Genomic DNA, 14,352 nt, shown 5'->3' with positions numbered 1-14,352 from the left:
TTAGATAAGAGAGGTAAGGTAATAAATAGGCCATGGTGACAAAGTAATTACAATATAGCAAATAAACACTGGAATGGTAGGATGTGCAGAGGATGAATGTTCGTTCCAGTCATTGGTAGCAGAGAACTGGAAGGAGAGGCAGCCAAAGGAAGAATTGGCTTTGGGGGTGACCAGTGAGATATACAGTACCTGCTGGAGCGTGTGCTACTATGGTGACCAGTAAGCTGAAATAAGGCAGGGCTTTACTTAGCAGAGACTTGTAGATGACCTGGAGCCAGTGGGTTTGGCGACGAGTATGAAGCGAGGGCCAGCAAACGAGCACATGCAGGTCGGGGTGTTGGGTAGTATATGGGGTTTTGGTGACAAAATGGATGGCACTGTGATAGACTGCATCCAATTTGTTGAGTAGAGTGTTGGAGGCTATTTTGTAAATGACATCGCCGAAGTCGAGGATCGGTAGGATGGTCAGTTTTACAAGGATATGTTTGGCAGCATGAGTGAAGGATGCTTTGTTGTGAAATAGGAAGCCAATTCTAGATTTACTTTTGTACCTATCCAAAATCCCTAGTTTTGCAGTCTATGAACGTAAGCTTTATATCAGGTAGATGGCGCTCTAGAATCACGAATGAGAGAAGTGAATGCTTTGTTTTGAAAATAGTGTGGCCTGTATGCTAACTCTGAAGCAATTTTAATGGATCCTTCAATTCTTTGCAAAACCGTCTAAACTAATAAAACGAAAACGAAACCTGGCAGGGGGCATAAAAAAATGATTTAGGTCTACCAAATTATCTTAATAATCTAACAATTATCAATTTTTTTACCAAAATATTTTCTGACTCACTCACTGGTAACCTGCAGTTCCGTCTTGAATTTTGTTTGTATTTGTTAATCTTTATTTTTACTAGGCAAGTCAGTTAAGAAAAAATCTTATTTCACAATGAAGACCTATCACGAATAGGTATAACCGCCTCCCCTAACCCGGACGACGCTGGGCTAATTGTGCGCCGCCCTACATAGGTTAAAAGGAAGACTTGTGCAATACAATGAGTAACGTAGCCTAGATCATAGCAGAGGTCTTAAATCGTCCTGCAGCCTCGCCTTCTCGGCGCAGGGTTAGCTCCGAGGTTACTTCAGCTGTCTAACTATCTAATGTACCCCAGGTACGAAAACATAGCGTTTTTGGAAAAAATAATCAAAATACAAAAATGAGTTTTTTTTCCTTATTGATGAATGAGGGTTCAACAATTAGGATACCTTCCCTATTGAGAGTTTACATGTTGAACTTTCATTCTTATATTGTAGCCTACAATGAGGCTTTAAAAAAAAAAATCATCAATAAAACATATTATTTAAATTAATGGGTATAATTGTGTGCTGAATTAAAGTAGTTTGTAAATCAGCTTATAGGCTACCATTTGTAGGCTTCAGGTAGCCTTTGCCTTGACATTTCGCAAACATTTGACAAATTAAAATGTAGTCTTTGGTTTGAGTATATAGTTTAATATTGAACTAGTTTTATTGTTGCAATGTAAAAAAAAAAAAAAAAAAGGATAATGTTTGTAGGCTACAGTATTGCAGTCCTATCTGCCCGGTCATTTCTTCACCTTAAATTATACGCTAGATGGCGCTCTAGGATCATGAATAAAATAAGGATTTTCAGTAGGCCCATAGATAATCAACTGGGTTCCCAAACTTCCCACACGGCTTAAGGTCCAGTCCCTTTCAATTCAATTGGAAGAATAGGTTATGACAATAACAACATGTTTTGTTATAGAACATGTTTTTGCAAAGTTATCTTCGGCTTCATGTCATGTTAAAAAAAAAGTATAGTTGCTCTCATGAAATTGTATTAGTTGAACACTAGGCCCACTCTTTGATGGCATGCACATCTTGCCGCTGTCCACATAGAAAATAACAAACGCTGCGGCCCAAATTCACAAAACCTTTCTTTAAGGAGAAATGTAACATGTTTTAAAACATTAATCTTAGTAATAAATATTTTTACGTGATTACCATTGCTAGCTAGATATCTATCTAAAACGGCTGCCTAGCAACAAACATCTTAAGAAGATTTCAAATCAAATTTCATTTGTCACATTTGTCACATACACATATTTAGCAGATGTTATTGCAGGTGGTTGATGTCCTTGGTGATCTTTTTGACCTTTTCTGTGACATTGGATGCTGTAAATGTCTTGGAGGGCAGGTAGTTAGCCCCTGGTGATGCATTGACGCACCACCCTCTGGAAAGCCCTGGGGTTGCGAGCGGTGCAATGGCCGTACCAGGCGGTGATACAGCCCAACAGATGCTCTCAATTGTGCATCTGTAGAAGTTTGAGGGACCAAGGACCAAGCTAAATTTCTTCCGCCTCTTGAGGTTGAAGAGGCGCTATTGCGCCTTCTTTACACACTGTCTGTGTGGGTGGACCATTTCAGATCATAACTGATGTGTTCACCGAGGAACTGTGCTCCCTCTGCTGTTTCCTGAAGTCCATGATCAGCTCCTTTGTTTTGTTGACGTTGAGTGATAGGTTATTTTTCTGGCATCTCTCTCCCAGGGCCCTCACCTCCTCCCTGTAGGCTGTCTCATCATTGTTGGTAATCAGGCCTACTACTGTTGGGTCGTCTGCAAACTTGATGATTGACTTGGAGGCGTGCATGGCCACGCAGTCATGGGTGAACAAGGAGTACAGGAGGAGGCTGAGCATGCACCCTTGTGGGGCCCCTGTGTTGAGGATCAGCAAAGTGGAGGTGTTGTTTCCTACCTTCACCACCTGGGGGTGGCCCGTCAGGAAGTCCAGGACCCAGTTGTACAGGGCGGGGTTCAGACCCAGGGCCCCGAGTTTAATGATGAGTTGGAGGGTGAGCTATAGTCAATTAACAGCATTCTTACGTAGGTATTCCTCTTGTCCAGATGGAATAGGGCAGTGTGCAGTGCGATGGCGATTACATTGTCTGTGGATCTATTGGGGCGGTAAGAAAATATAAGTGGTTCTAGGGTGTAAGGTGGAGGTGATATGACCCTTAACTAGCCTCTAAAAGCACTTCATGATGACAGAAGTGAGTGCTACGGGTCAGTAAATTTAGTTCAGTTACCTTTGCTTTCTTGGGTACATGAACAATGGTGGATATATTGAAGAAAGTGGGGACAGCAGACTGTAATAGGGAGAGATTGAATATGTCCGTAGGTTGCGACTACGGATGCCATCTGGGCCGGCAGCCTTGCGAGGGTTAACACGCTTAAATGTGTTACTCACGTCGGCCATGGAAATGGAGAGCCCACAGTCCTTGGGAGCGGGTTGCGTCGGTGGCACTGTGTTATCCTCAAAGTGGGCGAAGAAGGTGTTTAGCTTGTCCAGGAGCAAGACTTGGGTGTCAGCGATGTGGCTGGTTTCCCCTTTGTAGTCCGTGATTGTCTGTAGACCCTGCCATAGAAGATATTCAAATTATTTTCATATGAACTGCAAACTTAAGGAATTGCAGTTATGAACCACTTAGGAACTTCTTTTTTTTTTTTCTTAAAAAAGCTTCTTAAGTTTTTGCGTAAGAAGTGCTTTGTGAATCTGGGCCCAGCTCCGCCATTCAACCGGTTAGCAGGGCACTGTGCAGGACGAGACCCCCCCCCCCCCCATGTCTCTCGCTCTCCTCTTTCTCTCTCTCTGCGTGTGAGGGAGAGAAATGACCGCTGTGTGTGCTCGGCCGGGTCAGTCAGGTGATTGTTGGTGAGTGTGAGCAAGGTGAATTTGCCCTCGGACAATGCAGTGGGGGTGCAAGGAAATGCGGGGGGCGGATGAAACGATCGTAATGCTCCGTGTAATGCATGTTAATGTAACAGGCACCGAGGGACTGTCGGTACATCCAACTGAGTGCTTAGGGATTATTTATCACAAAACATTTGTATTATGTTGGGGAACGGTTGATCCCGGATAGCTACACACTAATCCTCCACTCCGTTAATTAAAAAGACGATGAAACCAATGGAAATTGTGTTTTTTCAGAAATGTAATCATTTCTGGAGAAGCTTAACCATCTGCTGGAGGTTAAGTCTGTGAGCAGATTGTGTTTTCTGGTTATTTAAACCTGCGGATTTAACTTTTTTTTCTAGAAGAAGGGCGGGTGAAGGGTTTCTGTGGGTGAGGGGGAAGGAGGAGGGAAGAAGGGGGTCGTCGCTAAGGAAGGGTGTCCAACAAGCTCTCACAGTTTCATGACAGAATTAGACCTTCATGTTTCTCAAATATCACATTTCGAAGATGTTCCAAACGTCAAATTTCGAAGTGTTTGGTTACTTAAATTGTATCGTTAAATTAAGCATTACCTCCGAATTTGGACGTCGAAGACAGATTTGTATCATGGTGATCTGCCTGGGGTTTCGGGAAGATAATTTGGTGTCAGTGGCTGTGTTGTCAGCTCAAGTGGAGAAATTTGAGCTTGAGCCACGGCGTTTAATTGGAATGCGACTCGAGTCTGTCGAGAGAGGAGGCCTAGCGCGCGGAGGGATTCTATAAACCTAGTGTGTCTGCGTGTGTGCGCGCACGTGGTTGATATCTGACTGACTGGCCAGGATTAAAGGGGAAACGATTAGATGTGCGCAAACATGTACCGCACTCTTAACAGACCCGGGCCGTCCTCTTGGTTTTATCATAGCCAGACCTGCCAGCTCCATCATCTAGTCAAGTTATTCCATCCTGTTGACATCTGTTCATATGACTTGGGCTAACATTTAGCCTTGTCTGTACAAATAACCTCTGTCTTTTGTCATGCTTTTATGTTATCTAGGGTAACCTAGTGGTTACAGCGTTGGACTAGTAACCGGAAACCCCCGAGCTGACAAGGTACAAATCTGTCGTTCTGCCCCTGAACAGGCAGTTCAGTTAACCCACTGTTCCTAGGCCGTCATTGAAAATAATAATTTGTTCTTAACTGACTTGCCTGGTTAAATAAAGGTAAAATTAAAAAAGGACCGCAATTATCCCTTCAAATTATAATGTAAAATGTAATTTTGATATAATCCGAACAGTAATACCTTAATGTGATTAAAGGGCGTGATTGTGGTTTTATGAAGTTGCTTTTATGATGATTGTGTTGATACATGTTCAGGTCTGCTTACACGGAGAGAGGAGTTGTAATGCGTGTTTGTACCAGAGTATCAGTTCCTCTTTGAACGATTGTCATTATTTTTTAGATGGGAAAATAGATGCTCACAAACAACTTTTAAAATTGAATAACCCATTAAGGATAATTTTTTTGTAAACCCCAAATTCTCTATGCTGATTTAATCATCAATGTGGTCATTTGGGTTTTCATTTTCTAGGAAGCTATTGGAGGCACAGTTTCATATACTGGCCAGTAGCTATATGAAACAAGAAGAGCCTTTTTTAGTGTCTTTTATTTCCAACTCTGTGTCTATGTAAAGTGTTGTCTTTAAAGGCCTGAAGGACACTTTGCAGTGCGAGATCTCTGAAACCTCCGTCAGCTGCGCAGCGCAGTAACTAGAAAACGACACCCTCGATGAAAAGCAATTAGCTATTAATCCAGATCAGCCCCTGATGTCTCGACTGAAAGCTACGCTGCTTTCGCGTCTCTAATCGCTCCGAGGAGCTGCACCAGAGAAAGGGTTAACCGTGCTACTGTAATTAGAGTCCCTGCTCTCGTGTCTTCGTTCTCCAATACAGTGCTGCTCGCAACTACGGAACCCCTCCCTCTCCTTACACACACACACACACACACACACACACCCTCCTCCCCACCAGCCCGATTGTCTAATAAACTGGAAATTCAGAGCGCGAGCCTCCCGCGCTCACACACTGCCGGTATTGCGCGCGGGGAGCACAACACATAGAGACGCTCAACTCCTCTCCTCCCCTCCAAGTTTACATTCTTGTTTTTATTATTCTAAAGAGTACTACTTTGATGAAAGTAGGTTACATTGTAAGTGCGTAAAGGAGCAACACGCTCTGAAGTGTTTGCTTGTTTGTTTTCTACAACAACTGGAAACGAATCCACGAATCATTTTACAAAGCGCATAATGTCAGTTACGGGTAAACTCATTCTGTGCTGTTTTCACGGTTGATGATTTTCTTGGGAAGCATTGAGATGGAGCACAGGCTCACGAGCACGCGGTGGACACCGTTAACCGGGCTGGTGGTGTGCCTGCTGGTGTGCGCGTGTGTGGTGGACCTGGTTCTGGCACAGATTCGGTACTCCATCCCCGAGGAGTTGGACCACGGGGCTTTTGTCGGTAACATCGCTGAGGACCTCGGTTTGGACGTGGCCAAACTGTCCGCCCGTCGCTTCCGGATAGTCTCCGGTGCCAAGAAACAGTACTTAGAGGTGAATCTGGAAAACGGTATTTTATTTGTTAACGAGAAGATCGACCGCGAGGAGCTGTGTGAACGGAGCCCGACCTGCTTCTTACACTTGCAAGTGGTGATCGAGAATCCGTTAGAACTGTACAGAGTGGAGGTGGAGATTTTGGATGTGAACGACAACTCTCCCAGCTTCCCGTGGAGCGAGTTCAATCTGGAGATTACAGAGTCAGCGGCGCCCGGGTCCCGGTTCCCGTTGGAGAGCGCGCAGGACCAGGACGTGGGCACCAACTCGCTCCGATCCTACCAGCTGAGCTCCAACGAGCACTTTGTACTAAACATCCAGACACGTAATGACGGGAGCAAGTTTGCCGAGCTCGTGCTGGGGACCCCGCTGGACAGGGAGCAGCAGAAGACGCACGAGATGGTGCTCACAGCCGTGGACGGGGGGTCGCCAGAGCGTTCGGGCACGGCTCTCATCACCATCACGGTGCTGGATGCCAACGACAACGTGCCAGTTTTCGACCGGTCTGTTTACCGGGCGAGCCTGGTAGAAAACGCACCGAGAGGGACTTTAGTGCTGAAGCTAAATGCCACTGATTTGGACGAGGGTGCGAACGGAGAGGTCTCATACGCGTTCAGTGGGCACGCACCGCTCAAAGTGCGCGAGCTATTCAGCGTGGACCAGTATACGGGTGAGATCCGAGTGAAGGGGATTGTGGACTATGAGAAAGCGAGTGTTTATGAGCTGTACGTGCAGGCTAAAGACAGGGGTCCCTCCGCAGTGGCCGTGCACAGTAAGGTACTGGTGGATGTCTTAGATGTGAATGACAACGCGCCGGAAGTCATCCTCACCTCCGTGTCCACACCTGTCCAGGAAGACGCGCCACCGGGCACGGTGATAGCCGTTATAAGTGTCATGGACCGGGACTCGGGAGAGAACGGGAATGTGGACTGCCAGATCTCCAGCAACGTCCCCTTCCAGCTCCACTCCTCCTTTAAGAACTACTACACTCTGGTGACTAGCGAGTTTCTCGACAGAGAAGCCGTCTCCGAGTACAACATCACCCTCACGGCCCGGGACCTGGGCTCCCCGTCTCTCTCCACGAGGAAAACCATCCTCGTCCAAGTGTCTGATATTAATGATAACCCCCCGCGCTTCGCACAGCCATCATACACAGTTTATGTGACCGAGAATAATGCCCCGGGCGCATTCATTTGCTCAGTCACTGCTTTCGACCCTGATTCTAATCAGAACGCCTATCTGTCCTACTCGATTCTAGAGGGTCAGATCCAAGGCATGCCCGTGTCCACTTACGTCTCCATCAACTCGGACAACGGAAACATTTATGCGCTGCGATCCTTTGACTACGAACAGCTAAGGAACTTTCAGATACGGGTGCAGGCGCAGGACGCCGGTTTCCCTCCGCTCAGCAGCAATGTCACGGTAAATGTGTTCGTTTTGGACCAGAATGATAATGCTCCGGTTATCGTGTCCCCATTGCCCAAGAACGGGACCGTGGCGACAGAGGTAGTCCCGAGGTCAGTGGATGCGGGGCACTTAGTCGCCAAGATCACTGCGCTAGATGCGGACGCAGGACAGAACTCGCGCCTCTCCTACCAGGTGCTCCAGGCTACGGACCCGGGGCTGGTCAGTGTCGCCCTCTACACGGGAGAAATAAGGACGATTCGCCGGTTCGTGGATAAGGACGCTACGAGGCAGAGAGTCGTCATTCTGGTCAAGGACAACGGGCAGCCGCCTCTCTCCGCCACCGTCTCTATCCTCCTCTCCGTGGTTGACAATGTGCCGGAGTCCCTGTCTGATTTCGGCGACCTCACTCTGAGCCCCCAGCCCCCCTCCAACCTCGCCCTCTACTTGATCGTGTCACTGAGCACCATCTCGCTAATCTTCCTGGTGGCTATTATCGTCCTGGCTGCGGTCAAGTGTTACAAGGACAGAGAGACCATCAGTGGGTATAACCTCCCCCCCTTCGCCTGCTGCTGTTGCGGGGGCTTCCAACCAGAGCCGCCCCCGGAGGTGTTCAAGAAATCTAACCTAAACCTGCAGATCTCCACCGGGGCGAAGGTGCCCACCAACTGCATGGAGGTAAATGGCAACGGTACTCTGTCCCAAGCCTACTGTTATAAAGTATGTCTGACCCCCGAGTCAGCTAAGAGTGACTTTATGTTCCTGAAGCCATGCAGCCCCATTAGCACCCCGAGGAACAACGAGGCAAAGGGGGCTGATAACTTGGCTTGGAGCGCGCACCACCGGAGCTCATCGGTGAATAACCATTCCGGAGCCACCACTCCAAATGAGGTAACGTGAGAGTAAATGTGTTGGCTTTCAAATAATTGATTTTGATAATCATCAAGTACACGACATTCCACCTAATGAAGGTCAAATCATACAAGCGAAAGTGTAATATGTTTGCCTGGACTTGAACGATATTCATATCAACGTAAAAATAAATCTGACTTGGTAAACTTTCTCCTAATGCAACCAACACGTATTTAGTTTACATTTCTGTTGGTGTTTATATTTGACAAACCACAACCTTGATTATACAGTAATGGCATGTGAGTAAATGAAAAGGAAGTGAAATAATTAGAGAGTGGATATTCTATTCACAAAGGCTATGACAGAAAGCGGAACACGCCACAGTATATTTTACGCTGAGCATGTGTTGTGGAGCGCATTTCTCTCCTCTCGCACACAGAACTGAACAGTCTGCCAGAGATCTCCGTTTCACAGAGCAACGGAGAGGAATAAACCTCAGTCATGTTTTCATCGATGCTTGTATTTCGATCCCCGATCCACGTCTTGTTTCTCATCTATAATCCTCATTTGCCCATTGTTTGTTTATTTGTAAACATGTTTGGAAAAATAGGGGGTTTTGAGAAATCCCATAACGTTTGTATGATTGAGTATTGTGGGTACAATGTCATTGTCTGTTCTGTCTGCTGCTATGTGATACGAGAGAGAGACAGACATTCAGTCTATACTTTCCTATAAAGAAAACACCAGTTTGAATTGATTTCTTGTAGCGTCTGCGAATTTTTACCGGGCTACAAGGTGAACGGCTGACAGACACGTAATGACGGGAGCAAGTTTGAAATAGAACCTCGCTTGTCTGGGCTGTAGTATTCTATCAACGACCGTTCTGAAGAAGTCTGCACCTCTACTCATTTTCATTCTAACGGTTTTGGGCCAATAACCCCACTAACTATGCCTCAAGGGCACAGACACGGCCGAGACATTATACGACCCACAATGCCGTGCATACGAAAGGGGTCGCGTCCATTATTGATGAAAAATGCAAAGAGATCATTTTGGGGGACGGGTGAAGGGGTCCAAGTACCAGGCTGGGACGTGGCGCGCCTGTAGAGTGCCCTGGCGTTGTCCTCGCGGAATGAGAGAGGAGAGAGCTGTGGATCCTGTAACCCGGACTCAGGGGCAGACATAACATAGTAAATGTAAATCAGGGACACTCCAACTAGTATAATATCTACAGTTTCGTACGGTGTGTATTAATTTGTGATGTCCACCATCCATCTTGTATGATATGTTAGAAATTACATTTTGTACGATATGTTAGAAATTACATTTTGTATGATATGTTAGAAATTACATTTTGTATGATATGTTACGAATTATATTTTGTATGATATGTTACGAATTTAAATTCGTACAAAATGTTACAAATTCAGAAAAACGTATGATATGTTACGAATCACAATTTGTTGTGGGAATCGTTAGCTAGGTGGCTAACGTTAGCTTGGCTAGGGTTTAGGGTTTAGGGTTAAGGTTAGTAATTAGGTTAAAGGGTTAGGGTTATGCTAAGTAGTTGCTAATTAGCACGTGATGAGATCCGAACACGCAACCTTAGGATTGCTAAATGTTTCGTTATACACCTGCACCATCTACCCTGACCAGGCCCTTTATCTACTTCCCCAGAGTCAGATGAACTTGTGGATAACATTTGCATGTCAATGTGTTCAGTATGAAGGAAGCTCAAGGTAGTTTTCCAAGCCAATGCTAAATAGCGCTAGCAAAATGACTGGAAGTCTATTGGAATTTGCTAGCATGTAACCATACCAAACGTAACATATCATACTAATTTGACTGTCCCAGATTTACCTTTACAATGTTACGTCTAGTCTATGAGACCAGGCTGGTAAAACCCGTGTTCTGAGCAACTGTGAAGGATGGGGGAGGGAGAGAGAGGGGGAGGCGATGTCGACACCGCTGTTGCCGGAGTCACTAGATGGGACCGGCAGACCGTGAATGTGATGTGTGCGTATTGCCTTTTGTCATCTCTATAATCTGGTACAATGTAGGCAGACAGTGTGACGGATAAAGGGACACACTTTTTCCCTGGAACATCTCCATCTCCGTGTAGACGAAGACTAAAAATGTCAGTCCCGTTCATAGCAAGAACACCTCTGGCCATATAAAGAACTTGATTCTAGGTCATGATGATTGTTCTGCTAGCAGCTATGTCCCTCCAGGGGCTTGGTGTCCTTGATGACGTTAATTGGTACCCTTAAATCACCCCTGTGTTCCCCGAGAGTCATGTCGCGGATGAAAGCAGAAAACCTCAAAGACTTACCAATGAAACAGTGGGATGGTTATATAGCCTAGTTGTCAGCCATAACAATGTTGTATGTAGGCCTGCGTGTAGTGTAATTTCAGCAGGGTGATACAAAAAAAAAATACAGAAATTGAGAAGGTGAAAAAGTGGAGTGGTCTGTGAAACAGAGATGACCTACAGTGTGTAAAGCTGCAAGGACTGCACAACTTTTCCCGCTTCTCAGCAAGACAGTAATTCAAAGCATGTTCTCAGAGCATCAGAGTAATAGGAACATTAAAAAATGATGCATAAAACCCACAAAACAATTACTTGTGTCATTTTCTTAATTTCCTGAGTGGCACGGTGTTCTTTGAAGATTAAAATCGTGTTTTCGTTTCATCCCGGTGGGGTTCTAATTGAGTTTTGTGTATTACTCCCGATGAATGTATTTTGAATACCGATTCCAATAATAGCTTACGTCGCATTCTTCTTGTTAACAGCTCTTAGTCAATTAATAGAGCGTGGAATCCATAGGCTACTATGAGATTTATACCCGGAATAAATATCACTCCGCGGTGTCGGTCCCCTCCCCTGCTGTGCTGCGGTGGATGAAAGCGAAATAATTGACAGGCAAGTCATTGCTTATGGCACGGCGCACTTCCTCACTGCGTTCTGAAATAAGGCCACAGGGTGGCAGTCAAGCTCCATGGAAAAAGATATCCGGATATGATGAAGCCTAGAATATGGAAATGAAAAATGTATACAATTGGATATGTATCCCTACTCTTCGGCAAAGTCGTTGAACCAGTAGGCTATATTACTGCTGGGTGATTTCAGAACGGTTGTTTGGTGGTTTGTAAGACAGGACATGTTTTAAGATAGTATTTTCTCTCCTTTATCTATAGCTCAAGCAACCAAACACAGACTGGACCCTCACAAAGAACCAGAACTCCTCTTTGAAAAGGTAACCATTGCTTTTGACATTACACTTACCTCAGCATACCGGTCTTTTGATATGTATGTTATTCATTTTTGGCCGGTGTGTGTTCATGCCATAAAGCATTATGTGATCATTTATGGTATGAATCTTTATCCTCTGCAGCTGTAACTCTATCAACATGGATGGCACTCTGATGAGGAAGGCCATGCATGCAGACCCAGAGAACTACATGACACCCATGACTGGCCAGTACTGGACCTGGGGCACCCACATGAGGGGTAGGTGAAGGCCTGGGCCTGAAACACACAGGCATGCACGCACGCACGCACGCACACACACACACACACACACACACACACACACACACACACACACACACACACACACACACACACACACACATCTAATGCCTCTCCCTGGATAATAGAAAACAGCCAATGAACAGGTGGCTAATGAGCACATAGGTGTACCACTTCTACGACGTACGCGTGTGTGTTTTGTGATATCCGTCTCTCCTTGATTTCAGTCACGCAGTATGTTCATTGACATAATCGCTCTACTTCCACAGACTACAAGATGTCTCCTCCTGCCACTGGGCCTCCTCCTCGCTCTTGGACCCCCCGGTGCACCCCTCCACCCCAGCAACAGCCCCAACCCCAGCAGCCTCCACTCCCGCCACACCCCCACCCCCACCCTCACCCTCACCCCCACCCACCTCCAGACTACCAGCATAACGTGTACATCCCGGGCACGCCGTCGGCTCTGTGCACCCTGAGGCCAGCAGCCACCCACCACCGCAGCGAGCTGGACGTCCACAACTCCTTCTCTACCTTTGGCAAGAAGAGACGCTTCATCCACAACTACGAGCCCCAGACAGACGCAGCAGCAGCTGTCATCAACAATGACCTGTATAATGATTAATAATGGGCTCCTGAGAGGGAATGAGTGAGTGAGTAGCCTCTATGGTATGAATGAGCCCTATGTCTGCTAACATAGTAAACAGACTAAGGATGAAAGGAATAAATTAAATAAGTGTACAAATGCCGGAATGAATGAATTAACTTTCGACCTCTATAATAAAGGAACGAGGGAGATGGGCTAATGTTGAGGAGATGAATCTAAGAAGAGTGATCTCATTTTTACATCTGCCACTGTTGGCCATTGCTATTTTTGACACATTACTGCCACATGTTTCCCACAGTCTGTTTTTCAATGGATTTGAGTCATTTACCGGACGCTCTTATCCAAAGCGATTTAAAGGAGCAATTAGGGTTAAGTGCCTTGCTCAATGGAACATCGACAGATTTTTCACCTAGTCGGCTTGGAGATTTGAACCAGCGACATTTTGGTTACTGGCCCAATGCTCTTAACTGTTAGGCTACCTGTAGCCCAGTATGATAAATCATCATTATTAATTATTAGTATTATGATCATTAGCATTATTATTTTGACAATCAGCGTGGATCAACAGTTTGACGAGAAACATACAAATAGCCTAAGATTGGACAGCGCTTTGCACATTGTTATAAATATGAATTCTATTTTTGAATGTTTAAGAAAAGGAAAATAAATACAAATAACCAGGTTGCATTCATTCACCTGAAATGTTTTAAAATGTGGGGGTCTGTCAAGCAGATCTTGTGTGAATATATATGAATATAGCCTACTTGTAGATGCAAACTGCAATTGTGATGCAGGTGATCCACAAAGACTTAAACAGTCAACTACCCAACACATATACTGTATATACATTTCTGGGAATAAAGTATTTTTTCTCATATATGGTTTTCTTTCTTATATTATGGAGCCTATTACGCATTCTCTTGTCATCACCAGCTTTCCCCAAACAGGCCTAGAGGCAGTAAAGGTTTAATTCTAAGGATGGATTAAATTGAGTGAGACACGTATTCAATGTTTAATCAGCTTGAGTCACCCATCCACTTTAAAGTTGGGAAATTGTTTTAGGGTAAAAAAGTTCCACGGCACACTAACTCCGGGGCAGGCTTTCTGCCACGGTAAGCTGTTTTCCGTGGCAAGGAATAAACATAGTAAAATGCTAACATATGCTAATTAGGGTGCTCGCATTTCCATTCGCCCGTAGAGAATAGTCGAGGTTCATTAACTGAACAAACAGAATCTCTCCTCGAAATATAATTTAATTAAAGACGGTGGGACTTGGACACAAGCCGCGGGCTAGCAGCTTCCGTTCCAAATGCCACACACCTGGATGCGATATGCCGAACCTTCTGCCCACTCTCTCCATGCCCTTTTCCTTTTAATATCCCGGGGAATGAGTTCCGAATGTCAACAGATGAGTAGTCTATCGGCCGGATTCACGGGGGTAATTAGGTCGGCGCATGCCTCAGATTGAAAATAATTTTGTTAATAAGGAAACGGTCTCCATGGAGGCAAGACGCTTCTCGAACTGGAGTGTAACCTTCTCTCTTCCTGGGGAGGAGGAGGAGGAGGAGGAGGAGAGCCATGGGGACGGTACAGCAGGGCTAGAGTTCGTTAGTTCAGCTAAACATCACTT

General features: G+C 45.4%; 1 protein-coding gene across 1 annotated transcript; it reads left to right on the top strand.

Annotated features, from left to right (window-relative positions):
* The first annotated feature begins 5,784 nt into the window (after positions 1 to 5,784).
* Positions 5,785 to 13,599, top strand: si:ch73-233f7.1 (protocadherin). The gene is made up of 4 exons (XM_021561013.2): positions 5,785 to 8,625; positions 11,785 to 11,843; positions 11,982 to 12,097; positions 12,388 to 13,599. Exons 1-4 carry the CDS (start codon positions 6,070 to 6,072, stop codon positions 12,738 to 12,740), a joined length of 3,084 nt encoding a protein of 1,027 aa, XP_021416688.2. The 5' UTR covers positions 5,785 to 6,069; the 3' UTR covers positions 12,741 to 13,599.
* Positions 13,600 to 14,352: the final 753 nt, after the last annotated feature.

Source organism: Oncorhynchus mykiss, chromosome 14 (assembly GCF_013265735.2).
Source record: "Oncorhynchus mykiss isolate Arlee chromosome 14, USDA_OmykA_1.1, whole genome shotgun sequence".
In the NCBI taxonomy this organism is placed as follows: domain Eukaryota; kingdom Metazoa; phylum Chordata; class Actinopteri; order Salmoniformes; family Salmonidae; genus Oncorhynchus; species Oncorhynchus mykiss.
Note: the sequence above shows the minus strand (reverse complement) of the source record. Positions and strands in the feature narration are given on the sequence as shown.

Bases quoted from the DNA above. Each gene is read 5' to 3' on its own strand.
- si:ch73-233f7.1 (XM_021561013.2), top strand. From the start codon at position 6,070: ATGATTTTCTTGGGAAGCATTGAGATGGAGCACAGGCTCACGAGCACG. The intron at 8,626-11,784 runs GTAACGTGAGAG...CTTTATCTATAG, and splicing joins GAGCCACCACTCCAAATGAG to CTCAAGCAACCAAACACAGA. The intron at 11,844-11,981 runs GTAACCATTGCT...TATCCTCTGCAG, and splicing joins CAGAACTCCTCTTTGAAAAG to CTGTAACTCTATCAACATGG.